Raw genomic sequence first — 16,191 nt, 5'->3', positions numbered from 1 at the left:
TAGTAGTCCTTGTTTGTTTATATGTAGCAGAGGTATTCCAAAAGTGGGTCAAATCCAACCATTCATACATACATACATATATATATATATATATATATCTTATATATATATATATCTTATATATATACATACATGCTAAGAATTAAAGATCTTATCTTTGTTTTAATTTCTTGGGTCACATAATGTACTTCCACTCACCACCAAAAAGGCACTACCATTAAAAACAAAAAAATCAGGGAAATTTTTTTTTTTAAAAAAAGAAGAAAATTGAATGGCTCGCAACTTTTTCTTCCAATCGTGCTGTGTGTTTGGTCCCATTGCCTTGAACACTATATTGTCCATCCCATCCTTTCACGGCAGTATAAAGTCTTATAACTGTTCGCCACAATAATAATAACAAAAGATATTTTTAACTTGAATTATGTAAATACTTCGTAATCTTTTTGACAAAAGTAAATAGAATATGAGATCTAAATAAAAAAAAATTAATTTCTTAATAATAAATTATACTCTTCTTCAAAATGATTATGTGACGTTTACGCACTTCACAGTTATATATAGAATTACTCTAATAATAATAATACATTAAGTCTCGTTTGGATTTGAATAATGTTTCATCTCATGTTATCATTATAACTTTTTCAAATTTTTACTTAAAATATAATAAATAATTCAACTTTTTTAAATCTCAATTTAACATTTTCAAATCACAAAATAATAATAATTTTAAAAAATAATATTATGATAATATTTTATTTAATTTTCACATTTAATCTAAAATATTCTCACCTTATCTATCTTTATCCCAAACCAGCCAGTTGTATATGATGGAAAAAGTTGCCATATTTTTCAAAGATACCCAAAGCATTATTGAAGGGGCTCTAGCCTCTAACCGCTCTTTACAGTTGAGAAATTAACTGCAGAATTTGAAAATCTACATGATAGTTTCAATATTACTGTATCCCTCAATAAATGAACCCAAAAAGTTTGAATCTATAGTCATTCTTTTAGCAAAGGCTCCAATTTTCTCTCCAAGTGCACGTGAATTGGAATAATGTAATATACCCCACTAAAATGTATATTTAATTATCTATCTTATTCTTTAAGAATTAATTTATATATTTATATTTTAAATATAAATTTTTATCTTTTACACGTCATTAAAATTATAAATACAGGTAGCATTTTTTTTATTTAAAAAAAATTAAAGAGAGAAAGAAAGTGAGAGCCAAAAGCTAAAAATAGGAAAATTGCAATGAGGCAGTGAACTGAGCTTGGATCAACGGCGGGTGACTCTAACACCGCTTTGAGCGAGCTTCAATCCAAAACGGCATGAAATGAGGATACGTCGTCTCCTAACCAGTAGTCTTCTCTCCTCCTAGTTCAGTGTTCAAAGATTCATTTGTTGTTGTTGGATGTTTTGTCTACTAATTTTGACTGTTTATATATTAAATTTTTTTTTTACTTAATGAACAAGAAAGTAATTTTTAGTGTATTGGTGTATTTTTTTTATTTTTTAAAAATTTTTAAATATGTTAAAAAATATAAAAAATAAAAGAGTAAAAAAATAAAAAGTAAAATTTGTACTTGTGGACACGCCCAGCGGTCAAAGTTAGGCGACACACTAACACCACCCTTGGAATAATGCTTTTTTAAGTGTGTAATTTTTGCATAATTTTTTTTTAAAGTGAAAGTTATTATTAAAAAAGTAATTTTTACATATAAATGATTAATTTATCTTTTTTTTAAATAATATAATTTTAATAAAAATTTTATATATAATTATTTTTAAGTGATCACTCTGTTAAAATTTTTGAGAGTGTTGCAAGAATACGGACACATCACAAGTTTTTTCGATCCAAACGAAATTCAGCCGATCCAAACCCAGGAAGGGTGCAGCCCATGATCCGAGGGATCCGCAACGAGTTAGTCATGCTATCCAAACAATCCCTTGGATTCCGCTTCTGCAGCAGCACATAATCTCGGACCCATCCTCAATACCCGCCGCTCAATCTGCTTTGATTCAGTTTGTTGAAAAAATAAAAGCTTACTAAAAATAATAATTTGCTTTTACTACTTTGCACTCAACCGTCTCAGTATGACTGTCTGCCCCTTTTACTACTAATTTTTATGAACTAACTTCGCTTATTCCATTGATTGCCAATTACACCTCTTATTGCTTTAAATTTTGTACAATCCCTTTAAACCATTTCACCAATTCTTTCCATTTATTTCATATTTTGATAAATGTTATGATCATATAAAAATAAACTCACACACTGATTTAATTTAATATGATACATTAAATTATAAAATTACAATTATTGTAACATTGCCAAAACGTTAAAAACAAAACAAAAGAAAATCGAATAATATATTTAATTGAAAGGAAAATGATAGAAAATTGAATAGAAAATGCAAGAAAATTGACTAAATTGAGAAGATGAGTTTTTCCATGCCATCATTGCAAATCTTATTTAAATTTTATACAACAAATGGCCTAACAAATTCCTAACTACTTAGAAGATGGAGCCTTGAAAAGATTAAAGACTTGGGCCAACCATTTATTACTTTATTATTATTTTTTAACTAATTTTTACTACTATTTAATATTTTATTATTACTTTTTATCTATTTTTTTTATTACTTTTTACAATACTTATCAACACTTCTCACTTCTCAACACTTCTTAACTTCAATGTATCATTGGGTTCATTACAAAGATGAAGCCACATGAGCACGAAGACCGACGGGTGCTGCTGTATAGGCTTAAAAGGAATTTTAATATTCTACTTAGAGATCAGTGGAGCATTACAATTTAAGTTTTCAATGTAATTAATTATTAGCATTAACGATTGATTCATAGCTGTGAATGCAGATGTAGATTTTGTAGAATAATAAAGCACAGTAAGCGCTGCTCGTGCTCGAAGGGGGACTTCTTCGTGAGCCTTCCTTACATTTGCACATTGTTAGACTCATCCTGTAGCTGTTGTTGTGTAAATTTGATTGGTAGTTGGTGGGTTTGATTTGTGAGGATGGGATTGCAGTGGGGGCGTGTGGGATGATTTGATTGTTACTAACTCGAGTTTCTAATATTTCAGTTTAGGATTGTCATGATGTAGAGATTCTCTCTCTTCTCTCATTTTTATCATTAGTCCAGAAGGACCTCTCAGCTAGGGTTGAGCATCGATTAAATTAGAGTCGATATTTAAAAAATTTAATTACAATTCTGACTCCAACTTTGTTGGAATTCAAATCCGAACTCCGACTTAGAATCCGATAGATTGGAGATGGAGCGGAATCGAATTAAATTTTATTTTTTTTCAAATTTAGCTAATTTTTAAACAAGATTTTATATATAACATATTTTTTTGCAAATTTCTTATGGGGAGATTTTGAAGATTATCCTAAAATAAAATGGATATCTTCAAAGAATATATATATATAAACCAACATAAGGAGGGCTTGGGATCTCCAATTTGTTTGACACTCTACTAGCTCTTCAATCTTCAATATAAATTAGCTTGGAGTACTGTTATTACTACTAACTCCTTTTGGACAAAATTTTTAAAGCAAAAATACTCAGAGGAATATTTATTAGTATCTCTTTATAATTAATTCTGCAGCAAGAAATTAAGCCTGTGGAAAGTTAAAAATGGTTCGGTTAAATTTTGGTACAATAATTAGGTAAGAAATGGATCGTTTGCATGCAAGTCTTTTGTAATCACTAATCTTAATACGTTCCGAGCTTAAAGATGTCTTGCTCTAAAGTAGGTTGGAATGTTTCAAAATTGGCAAGTTTGGAAGATAATGCTTTGATCCTTGAAGTGTTGAAGATGCCTATAAATTTGAAAACAAGATTAGGTTTAAGGAGTAGGAAACACACTTCTGACTGTGTGCTTATGTGAAATTACTACTTGTACCAAAAATTTAAGTGAATCTGAAGAAGTAGATTTAATCAGGATCTCTACTTTAGATTCAAATATATATACAGAAGTGTGCATGGGATTTATTATCAATTGTACGTAGCTCTTTAATCTAAACTACTTCATTACTTATTGTGCACCGGTTTAATGATCACAAATATCCTGCCCGGTACTGTTTACTCTTGGATGCTATTTGAGACTTGCTATACACATAGAGAGGGAAATGGGATAGAATGTGGCCTTGCTAAAAATGTTGCGGCTACTTCATTACTCTTGTAATTGATGTTTTATTTTTATTTAAATTTTTTAAGTAAAAAAAAAAAAAAATTCTACCAAGTGCCAACTCTAGAGAGTGATACGTGTCTTCAACGAAATATGTGATGGATGAGATTAATGCTAGACTTGTGATAGCAAAAATGTTCATCCGAAAGGAAATTGCACAATGGTCTAATTTCAAACCAAATAAATCCATGAGGGTTATTGGTTATTTATCCCTATTAAACAAATTAATACGCTAGATCAATAGATAGCTTTAACATAAATATAAATTTTTCTCTCTCAATATATAATATTTATGCGATTGTTAGAATATTAACCCCAAAATATTGATTTACTTATCAAGTTACAATAGATAGTTTTCTATGGGCATATTAGATTAATAAAACTAAAAAGTTTGACTATGGTATACCTTCCTATGTAGGGGTGTAAATCGGTTTGATCTGGAGAAAATAATAAATTGAAAATTAAACATCTATAAAGACTGGACCAGACCGGTAAGTATCATTTTCTCAAAAACGTTTTCATAATTTTCACATCGGGAAGATTTTTTGAGTTGCGCTTCAACTGTAGTTACCACACAAAAATAATGATTTCTTTTTCTTTTTCTTTTCCCATAATAAATGCAGGGACGTCTTCTCGCTCATAGTCATAGCGCGAGCCTGCGATTAGTGCTTTATAATTTTTAGAACATAAGCTTTATTTTCACAAAATAAGATAATAAAACTCATTCTGCTTTTATTAAATAATAATTATTGCTACAAAGCAACATAATTATTTATAATTATGTTATTATTATATTACATGCCATTAAATTAAGCCCATAAAAGTATATCTAGTTAAGTTATTAAAATATTGGAGGGTCCAATATAGGGATGGCCCTAAATCGAAGCCCTAAGGCCCATGATGGCCAAATTCCCTTAATGGATAGTCATCCGAAGAGGCCACTTGGCCATTCTGGTTATTAGAAGAGATAAGTCATTTCTAATAGATATCCATAATAACTCCAGTAATTTAGGAATAAATCTCATGGCTAAGTACAGCATGAACCTAATTTGTTTATAATCCAATGGGTTTCTACATATTTCTATGCCTATATATATATGGATAACAGGTAAGTCTTAATCTATATGATTACATACTTGAATTATTATCCATAATTTGTTACTGACTTAGGCATAAGATTGTCATAGGCATCCGATGCCACCCATATATGATTTGCAGGATGACGATTACATTAGGTGGTGGGACAAGTCCCTTATAGTGGCGCTGTCTATGGGATTCTGTGATCTATGATTTCAGTTTTCTATTGAACATGAACGTGGTTCCAACATGCCGACCATTACACATTCTCAAGCAACCCGTGAATCAAAAACAATGCTCTAGATATGGAGGCACAATTAGCTGCAACAAAGGAGAAGCTGAAGGTGGCGTTAGACGCCATGGAGAATCAAATGAAGGAGTATGAAGATTTGACGCGTTGCAACTTGGAGCTTAGAGACGCTACCATGCCTAGCCACGACGAGCAAGGTGAAGGGGAGGCGCATAGCAACAGAGGACAAAATGCGGAAGATATAGAGAAGAAAAAGTTGCATGATGAACTATGAAGTCTCACCGGAAAGTACGAGGAGATGGCGAAGAAGATGGGGGGATCTTCTTTGGTAGAACAATAATTGAGTTGGACCAATTTGCCCTATAGTGAGGAGATCGTGGTCATGCCGCTTCCACCCAAGTTCAAGGTACCGCAGATAGAGATGTACGATGGGTCAAAGGATCTAGTTGATCACTTGGAGAACTTCAAAGCGTATATCATTCTCCATGGATTTCTAGGAGAAATCGATTGTCAGGCTTTTCCCCTGACCCTGAGGGGAATGATGAGAGGATGGTTTGGCACACTCCACCCTGGATTAATTGACAGCTTCGAAGAATTGGCTAGACAGTTATTGACGCAATTCATGCCTAGTAATTGAGTCTCGAATCCCGATTGAATGGTAGGAAATTAGAATGTTACTGGTTGAGAATAAACTAGCAGTCAATATTGACTATATAAACTTAGCAAGCCATTTCTAAGATGCAACGATCTATAAAATAACATTAAGAAAGATAGAATTAATTGGGCATCAAATAAACCCATTCTCATTACAATACATCATTCGACAACATTTCCAAATCCTATCAGTAAATACTACTACTAAAATATTTACAATCCCATGTTGGAGATGCCCTTTTACCCTCTATGAAACATACAATAGAAAACACGCCCTAAAACCAATTTTGCATATTGAAATTACGGACGGGGATTTGAACATATCAGTTCCCCCAACAGATGACAAACTTTCTTCCTCCAGAATAGACTTCTGCAATCTAAAATCTTATCAAGCTAATCTTGATTCTATTATTATTTTTTATTTTCCATTGAATGTCCGAAACGCTAAACTAATTCCAGAAGTTGACAAATCATCCTTCGCAAGTATTGCAATTACTTATAAACAATAAACATTTCCATCTAAATTGACCAACTTTAGGAGGAACAGCAGTCTGGGTAACGAACCAAGTTGTTCTCATTACACTCCAGGCACCTCTTGACCCTATCTTCATCCTCATCAAACATCTTTCTACTTCCATTGCAATTTGAGCACGACACGAACCTTACATCCCCACAGCTCTAGTAAATGAGCTCGGGTTTCTGAACTAGAAAACCTTGGAGAATTCTCGCCAATTCGCCAACTTCTAAGAGGTGCTTGATCACCTCAGTGCCTCCCACGTGCTTCCCTTTCACAAACATATGTGGCAAAGTCATGTTCTTCTGTCCCAATACACTCGCATCTCTTCCAAATACGCAGAGTTCATGGATACATCCCGCTCATCAACCTAAATCCAAAACCCCCGAAATATCATCCTCGCAGCATAACAGTCCTCGTAGGTTCTACAAACATGGCATAAGCTTGTGAAGAAAACTACGATTCTGTCAGTTAACGTCGTGTTTTGCACACCTTTGGGCCAGGTTTCAACAACTCGAGTCTTTAATCTTGAGCCTGCACATACAGAGAAAACACAAAGAGATAGGAGGCATTGGTGGAGACTGGGGAGTCTTTGAATCCTAAGTCAGTATTCTCTTAGTAGTTTATGCAAAAGAGTAAAGGGATCAGAGAGAGTTCTTCGTACCAGGGGATTGGCTTTTATACTAGGTTTCTGGGGGTCAACTCCCCATATCTCATGTCAGGGGGATATATCTTCTCAACAGTTCCTTTAGTCAAATTGCTTTAATGCGGTGTGGCTTATGGGGTAGCGCAATTAATGCGGTGTGGGTCTCTGTCCCTTCTATCATGTGAGTACACGCCATCAAGCTCCTCCTCCATTACCTATCAGAAGATCAAGGGTTCCTCGTGTTTCCCGCCTATCTGCATGTATAGTGTTATCTAAGACTAGACATTATAGGGGGAACGCTGAGGTGATGTGTCCCCTATTTCCTTGCATTTTGGGAGTCTTCCCACGTGGTTATGGCCATAGGCCGAGCTCTGATGTGTTGATGGCCTCTAATAGGCCAAGAGGCTGCCTAGTCGGGTCGAGCTCTCCATGTTTAGACTTGTCTTCTGAACCTTTGATCTAAGAAAAAAAACTCCCTTACACTATCCTCCATACCCAGCAATCAAATTGAAAAGCTATCGGGGACCGAAATGATCCAGTTTGTTTAGGGTTTGAGCTTGCTAGGCAGCAATTGGGATTTCAATTGCGATACAGACTCCTCAGTGTTTCTCGAAGATTTGAAGAAACTACGGAGTTGCTTGACCTTACCTTTGATGGAACTATCGGCGGAGCGAGGATTCAATGGAATTGTAAAATCTGAGGAAGGAATCGGAGCCGGTCTAGTCCAAAGCGGCTTGGAGATAGGGTTTCTTCCGGGTAACGATTAAGGATTGGTGGTGCAAGGTAAGCGACCAATTGAAGAAGAAGGAGGACTTGGAATTGTCAGAGATTTCCATGTTTTTGGATTCTACAATCTAGAAATGCAACAAATATAACAAAAAATTTAAAATTAAAATATCGGGTCTTTATTTGTAGAGGAGCTCTATCAGGGTTGGGGGATTTGAGAGATGATCAATAATTGAGAAAGGAAGAAGCCAGCTCAAAGATAGGTCCTGAAACGCCAAGAAATGAGGCTTTGGGGACCAAACTTGGCTAAGAAGAAGAAGAACACATCTTTACTTCAATGTTCAAACAATGATCGGAATATGAAGGAACGATTGTGATAATCAGATGGAATCGACAAAAAGATTACTTAAGGAGTTTGTGTTTTCGGTTTGTGGAGGACAAGGTGAGGAGTTGCTTGTTGAGGATGACATCCACAATACATTTTCATATTTTAAAATTAGTTTTTCTTATTATTATTCTTATTATATTAATTAAGTTGTTCTATTTATCACTGATACACTGTATATTTATTATAGGAAAAATAAAAATAAAATAAAATAAATATAAAGTATAATGTGTGGAAATGATAAATAGAATTATTCATGTATATATGTTTGTATTCGTTTTAAATAGAAAATGTTCAAAAACAACCATTAATTATTTAATTTAGACCTTATTTCAAATATATATATATATATATATTTAATTTAGACCTTATTTCAAATATATATATATATTTAATGTAAACTTAGTTTTGAAAGTAAGTTGAGTTAAATTGAGATGAGATAAAAGTTGAATAAATATTTTTTTAATATTATTTATATTTTAAAATTTTAAAAAAATTAAATTCTTTATTATATTTTATTTAAAATTTTGAAAAGTTGTAATTATTAGATAAACTTAAAAGAAATTATTTCACTAAACAAGGGCTTAGCGTGAGTATGCTGAGGTCAGGCTAATTCTTTTTTCTACTTTGAATTAAACACACCTATCATACTTTTCTTTTTAAAAAGAGATTTTTCAACTCTTATATACGGTTGTAAATTAAATAGTCTGTTCAATAGTCTGCTCGGTTAAATTCGAATCGAACTTGACTCGTGAAAAAAAAAAAAAACTCGTTTGTGAAAGTAGATACCCGCTTTATTGGTAAATAACACATAATCGACAAAACTCAAATCGACTAGACTAAGACTCTTTAAGGCTACTCGTTTATGCTCGAGTCGACTCGTTAGCTCAACTTAATTAAAACTCATTCATATATTGATAAATATATACATAAACCTGTATATATAAATATATATGTATTAACTAATAATATAAGCATATCATTTTTATAATTGAATATATAATATATAATCTAATTACTTATGTCTATATAGTGAATATACATCATAGATATAATTTGTATAATAATTATTCAATAAAATTTAAAAGTTTCATATACTAGTATGTGCGAACCATATATGAAATAAATATATACTATCATATTAAATGTATGTATTAATAATATATGTAGGCATATAATATATTGTTATTATGGATAAATATCAACTAGTTAGATATTAATTATTTATAAATTTTTTAAAATTTTATAATTCAATAGAAGTTTTAATTGTTAGTTGTATAAATTCAATATTAGATCTTTTATTTTTTTATTTAATTTATTAATTATTAAATCTTATTAAAAAAATAAACAATTTGATCTCGAGTTCGAGTCGAGTCAAGCTAGTCGAGCTTGACTCGACTCGAACTTAAGCTCGACTGGACTCGAACTCATTTGTGGGACGAGCTAGAGCTCGAGCTTAAGTTTAGAGTTTAGCTAATCGAGTCGAGCTCGAACAAAGAATAAAAAAAAAATCTCAAGCTCGAGTATTTTGAGTCGAGCCGAGCTCGACAAGCCAAAGACTGGCTCGATTACAGCCATACTCACATATTTTATTCTCCATCTCTTCCGCTAGCATTTTAAATTATTTTATTTTATCTATTTTTTTAATAACAAAACATCATTTAAATGTAAATATTTTTTAATTTCAATCTTTCAACTTTTTTATTTATTCATTATCTAATCATTACAACTTTTCCAAACTTTCAAATAAAACACAAAAACAATTCAACTTTTTCAAATATTTAAATAAAAATAATATTAAGAATTTATATTCTAACCCTCTTTTGACTTTATAATTTTTTATTCAATTTTTTCTTTCTTTTTTCAAAATCTCATTAAACATCTTGACTCAAATTATTTACTACTATTCACAAATTATTTGACTATTATTTACATATTTTTCATCACATCTTATCTTATTTGTAAAGTCAAACGATGCCTTAATCTAGCACAAAATAGAAGATAAATAATATAAATTTTTATCTATAAAAAAAATTATCCAAATCATTTATAATTGAGTAACGCTAGATAAAATCATGGGTTGTACAAATACCGCATATTTGTTTTTGAAAAATATAGTAGTCCACTATTAAAAAATTAAGAAAAATGATACTTATAATCGTGAGTGTGCTAGTGCCGCGTAATCACTTTGAAAAAATAAATAAATATGAGACCCACATTAAAAGAAAATTAATTTTTTAATAGTAGACCCCACTAGTTCTCAAAAATTTAATTTTTTTTATGAATTTTATATTTACTCATTTTATTCAAAATGTGTTTCCAATGTTTGTAGCACTCTATGACTGCAAACATTATTTCTCATTATAATTAAAACTTTAGTGCCATAAAATTTACATGCAAGCAGTGTTATTAACAGGATTTGACAAAAGAATCGATTGAAAAGGCAATGAATAATATATATAAAATATATATATATATATATATATACAAATCTTACTTGAGGGATGGATTTTCACGTTTTAAAAAAAAAAAGTGTTTTATAAATTATATATATATACTATAAAAGCTCTTAAAAACAAGTAAAAAGAATTGTAAAAGCAAATATATGTTGTGGATGTTGTTAAGTATATTTTTAATTAAATAGCATAAATATATGTTTGATAAATGTTATAAAACTCAATTCATAATTTATTTATCTCTTTAATTTAGTCCTCCGGAATTCCAGTTTTTGGATCACTGAGAAAAATAAATATGTATGAATCCCAGTTTTCTAATCCAACCATCCGCAACCGAATTTTCAAATGTACATGATATATATACAAATCTCAAAACTACACAAATCTACCTCTAGTTTTTACCAATCAAGTCTTGAGCTAGGAATACATGGGGAATGCGGGCTATCGTAGACCCCTCCCGTCCTCGTTCTTTCTTGCACCATTCTTCCAACAGAGGACATCTGACGATCCAAAGCCGCAGGAGTGAGAGAGGCAGGCAGTTTGTTGGAAATGACGTTAACTTTTTACAATCTTCAATCAAAAGTTCTCGGAGTGAGGGAGGCAGACAGTTTGTTGGAAATGACGTTAACTTTTTACAACCATCAATCTGAAGTATTCGGAGTGAGGGAGGTAGGACCTTCTTTGGTAAGGACGCAAGTTTTTCGCAATTTCTGATTTCCAGGACTTCAAGTGATGTGAGGTTTCGAAAGCCCTCGGGAGACAAGTACTCCAGATTCGGAAAGTTATCAATCTCCAACTCGATTAGAGAAGTAGGCAGCTTCATCTCTGGAAAGGACACCAGGTGCGAAGATCCATCGCAAATTCGAAGAACTTTGAGAGAGGTAATCCTGTGCAACCCCGACTCAAACAAGCCCTGAGCGATACTGCTATCTTCGATCCAAAGAGATGTTAGGTTGGTGGGAAAACCTTCTTCTGGAAAGCATACAAGTGCTCTTGGACATTTCCCCATACTCAAAGCTTGAAGAGAGGTGCAAGTGTGTATGCGATTGACCATGACCTGCATTTTCTCGCAGCTGGCAAGATTAAGCCTTGTCAGGTTGGCAGGGAGCAACTCACCGTCTGGTAATAAATCGAGACTTGGACAATCCCGAATTTCAATATTGCTTAGATGGCTGAGACTGTGTATACCGGTGGGTAAGGATTTAAGGTTTCCGCAACCAGAAATGGCAATGGATTTAAGCAATGAATTATGATGTAATTCCTTCGCTATTGACTCTAGCTCTGGACATGACCAAATCCGTAATGTTTGGAGTGTTGTTGGTAATTCACCGCTTGATATTAGGGATTTGAGGGATGGACAGTTGGAAATGTACAAATCCCGAAGATCATGAGATCTGCTGCTGTCACCACTGTTGCCGCAGCTGTTGGCCGTGTCATCCTCCTCCACCAAAATCTGAATATTATTGCAATTCCATATATGTAGTTCCTTTAGAGTAGTTGGAGGCAGCTGGCCTTTAGCTACCAACGAAACTAGTTTTGGACAATCAGAAACATGCAGATAACGAAGACTTGGGAGATGCGGAAATGATCCCACCTCATTTGACCACAAATGCGTCAGTTCCTTGAATCCACAAACCTCTAATGTTTGTACATTTGCTAGCCCACCCATTGTAATCGACACTTTCATTTGAGACTCAAATTCTGAAATTGTTGAAAGGTGCTTAAAATTCAGCGAGCTAAAATCAATTTCTCTTCCGCACACTACCCCTTCTGATCCCTCAAATTTTATTTTGCATTGATCTGGAAAGCTTGCAACTGAAACCACTAAGTTCAGACAACATCCATCTATCTCAACATTTTCAAGTGAAGGAAGGTGGTTTGGTAAATTTCCCGACAGCTTGGGACAATTTTTAATAGAGAGCTCACGTAAGTTTGAGAAGAATGCTTCACAAGGACTCCAGTTCTCCCACTCCACCATATTCTTGAAATTTAGAGTCTCCAAGGATTTAAAAGGTTGTGATGAGCCATCCCCACAAACTTCAGGACCCATACTCTTCATGCTAGCCATACCTGCGATCGAAAGGACTCTGAGTGATGGAAGTTTCCCCAATGGGGGCAATAATGTGCACTTTTTACAATCTTCAATAGTCAAGAACACCAGATTAGGAAGGGAAGGGCGGTTTAACCATGTCGGAAATTCTGTACCCCCATAGCATCTGATAGTCAGTTCTTTCAAAACTTTGTGAGGCTGTAGCAGGTTAAGAAACTCCTTTTCACTTGTTCTGTCCTTTGAGTCATCAATGTCTTCACTCCATTCCAATGACAACCCATCAAGGTTCGGCTTACCACTTAAATTCATGCCCATTGCATCCTCTGGCACAATCACATTTTCCAATTTTGAAATGGAGAGTGTCCCTCGAAGATAGGACAAAGACCCTAGCTCCTTCAACCCCGAGCAACAATCTTCTCCCACAATGAAATCAGACAACGTTCGAAGACAAGTTAATTTGCCTATATGCAGAGGCATTGCTTTTAGTGATCTTGCTTGTAAAATATTGAGGTGACGTAAGTTGACCAGGTTCCCAAATGTTGAAGGTAGTTTCTCTAGACGTTTGCATTGTTCTAACAACAATGTTTGTAAATTGTAAAGAGTGGTTGTTGATTCAGGCAAGCTGGTGATGCCAGTGCGAGACAGGTCAAGATACCGTAGATGAATGAGATCGCCAATTGAATTCGATATCTTGGTTATGCCGTAACCGTTCAATGAGAGCACCCTTAAGCATCGTAATTTTGGCAACAACTCAAGAGAAACATAACTGGTCAAAAAACACCACCCAGGACATGGCAACATTAAAGGTAAGAAGGTACGTAAACATGTGAGTTCAGAAAAGGCCTCAAACTTTTTAAAGCCATCAAATTGGTCACCCAGGTAAGACACATGGCGAGACTTTTTTAAAATACTCCCTTGTTTACTACCCTCAACTCTATCTTCCATTCTAAAGCATGTATTTCCTGCAACAGATTTGGCCAAGTCATTGATGAGGTCATGCATCACAAATCGAGATTTCTTGTTGTTGGATTGTTGGAAAAATGACCTTGCCAACAAATCCTGAAAATACTTCGAACCCAAATCTTCCATTTCCTTTTCTTTTTGTTGTGGTTGAATCAAGCCTCCTGCCATCCATAATAGAACCACCTCCTTCTCCTCAAATTCATAATCTTTAGGGAGTATGGAACAGTAAGCAAAGCATCTCTTCAAATGCGATGGGAGATGGTAGTAACTCAACATAAGAGCTGGAACGATTTCACGTCTCTGCTCTAAAATATTCCATATCTCGCTATTCAATATTTCCTCCCAGGCATCACGGTCCTGGTTTAAACGTAAGAGGCCTCCAAGTACTTTTGCTGCCAAAGGCAAGCCTTTACATTTTCGAACGATTTCATCACCAAAATCTTTGAGGTGTGGGTGTGAAGAAAAGTCTCTTGCCCCGAAGGCATGTTGGGTAAATATGGACACAGAAGCGTCATTTGACAACAAATCCAGCTGGTAAGCTTCAGTGGTACGTGTAGTATTTGCAACTTCTCGATTGCGCGTTGTGATAATAACTACACTTCCTGGAGCCCCTGCTTCGAAAGGAGTAAATAAGATTGTCCAGTCATGATAACGATCATTCCAAAGATCATCCAGAATGACTAGAAATTTCTTCCCTTTTAGGACCTCACTTAATTTGATTTGCAACAAATTCAAATCATTATCATCATTGCTTTGGCCGCTAAGAGATTTTAAAACTGCTTTCGTGACCCTAATAGCATCGAAATCTTCAGAAACGCAAGTCCAAGCTCTAAGCTTAAACAAACTTTTGACTTCTTCATCATTGTATACAAACTGGGCAAGGGTTGTCTTCCCAATACCCCCCATACCAATTATAGGAATCACAGAGACTTTATCGCTTGATCCTTGACTCAGCAATAAATCAAGTAAAGCCTTTTTATCTCCGTCCCTGCCGTAAACGATTTCATTCATTATAGAAGTTGGGGCCAGTGGCCCTCTTATTCCATGTGGCCTCCTGTCAACATTTTCTCTCAAATTGAGTTTCTCTTTTCGTGCCGCTAGAACTTCAAATCGAGTACTGATTTCCTTGATATTTGACTCCAGCCTACTTCCTAAACCACTAAAATAAGCAGGGATGAGATTCCGTACCTTACTAGTCGTTGCCTGATTTTTACCCTTTAATTTGCGTCGCGAAGCTTGTGTGGCAAACTCATCGAGTACGTCCTCCACATCGTAGGCCAAGTCTTTGAGATCCTCCAGCCACTCTTTTACTGCCGTATTCTCAGAATGTAATTCCTTCTCCTCTGCATCACCAAGCACCTTTTGAATCGTTGACATCGTATCGCGCCACTTGTCCAGCTTTTTTTCAAGTCCCTCTCGGCGTGCAAAGGCCCGCACCACGGGTGAAGCGAATTCGGCAAATAACACTTGAAGGAACGCACCAAGAAAGACCTCTCCCACTGCCATTGTTTTCTCTGGAGAAAGGAATGAATCAGGAAAAGATGCAAAAGACTAACCAGAGAGTCGAAAGAAGTAACCGGTTCCGTCTGGGAAGAAGCTATAGAGAGTGCTCGCACAAGTCAACAACAACAAGTCTTCAATGGTTGTTGGGTATTGTTTCGGAGAAGGCATTATAACGAAGGGAATCCTTTCTACTATAAAAATTCAGAAGGCATTAAAGAATTTTGATAATAGGAATATTTTTAAATATGTTGTGTCCATTGCATAATAAAATATGCGAATTGATTCTCAAAATCGATATATCTTTGTTGCTTCCCAACAAATTTCCTAAATTTTGATTTTTCTCTTTTTTCTTTGTCTTTTTATTTGAGAAAAACCGTTCTCCATCCAATTGTCTATTTTAAAGAGTCGGCAACAAATTTTATCAAAACCATCCTCATTTGTGACGGAAGAAAACGGTGGAAACAAATTCAACTACAACAAGCTGCATCTGGAGTCATGCTTTTATCTCTTCATTAATTTAGACTTTATTTTCATATTTCCTTTGACACCTGTTCATTTAATTTGGTTGATTCGTTACTTACAAGCTCATGTTCTTTTCGATTTTGCAGCTTGGAGAATTGGTATTACATAATACTAATGACAGGTTTGATAAGTGAGATGAAATAGAAAATTTTTATTTTATTTCATCATATCGTTATAATTTTTTTAAATTTTTACACAAAATATTATAAATAATTTAATTTTTACAAATTTCAAAAT

The 16,191-nt window shown here is 34.2% G+C and overlaps 1 protein-coding gene across 1 annotated transcript; it reads right to left on the bottom strand.

Annotated features, from left to right (window-relative positions):
* Nucleotides 1-11,125: 11,125 nt before the first annotated feature.
* LOC122308885 (putative disease resistance RPP13-like protein 1) lies at nucleotides 11,126-15,595 on the bottom strand. Its single transcript, XM_043122161.1, has one exon. It carries the CDS (start codon nucleotides 15,433-15,435, stop codon nucleotides 11,308-11,310), a length of 4,128 nt encoding a protein of 1,375 aa, XP_042978095.1. The 5' UTR covers nucleotides 15,436-15,595; the 3' UTR covers nucleotides 11,126-11,307.
* Between the last annotated feature and the right edge of the window lie 596 nt (nucleotides 15,596-16,191).

This window comes from Carya illinoinensis, chromosome 5 (assembly GCF_018687715.1).
Source record: "Carya illinoinensis cultivar Pawnee chromosome 5, C.illinoinensisPawnee_v1, whole genome shotgun sequence".
Taxonomy (NCBI): domain Eukaryota; kingdom Viridiplantae; phylum Streptophyta; class Magnoliopsida; order Fagales; family Juglandaceae; genus Carya; species Carya illinoinensis.
The sequence above is the reverse complement of the archived record's forward strand: the minus strand, read 5'-3'. Positions and strand labels throughout refer to the sequence as shown.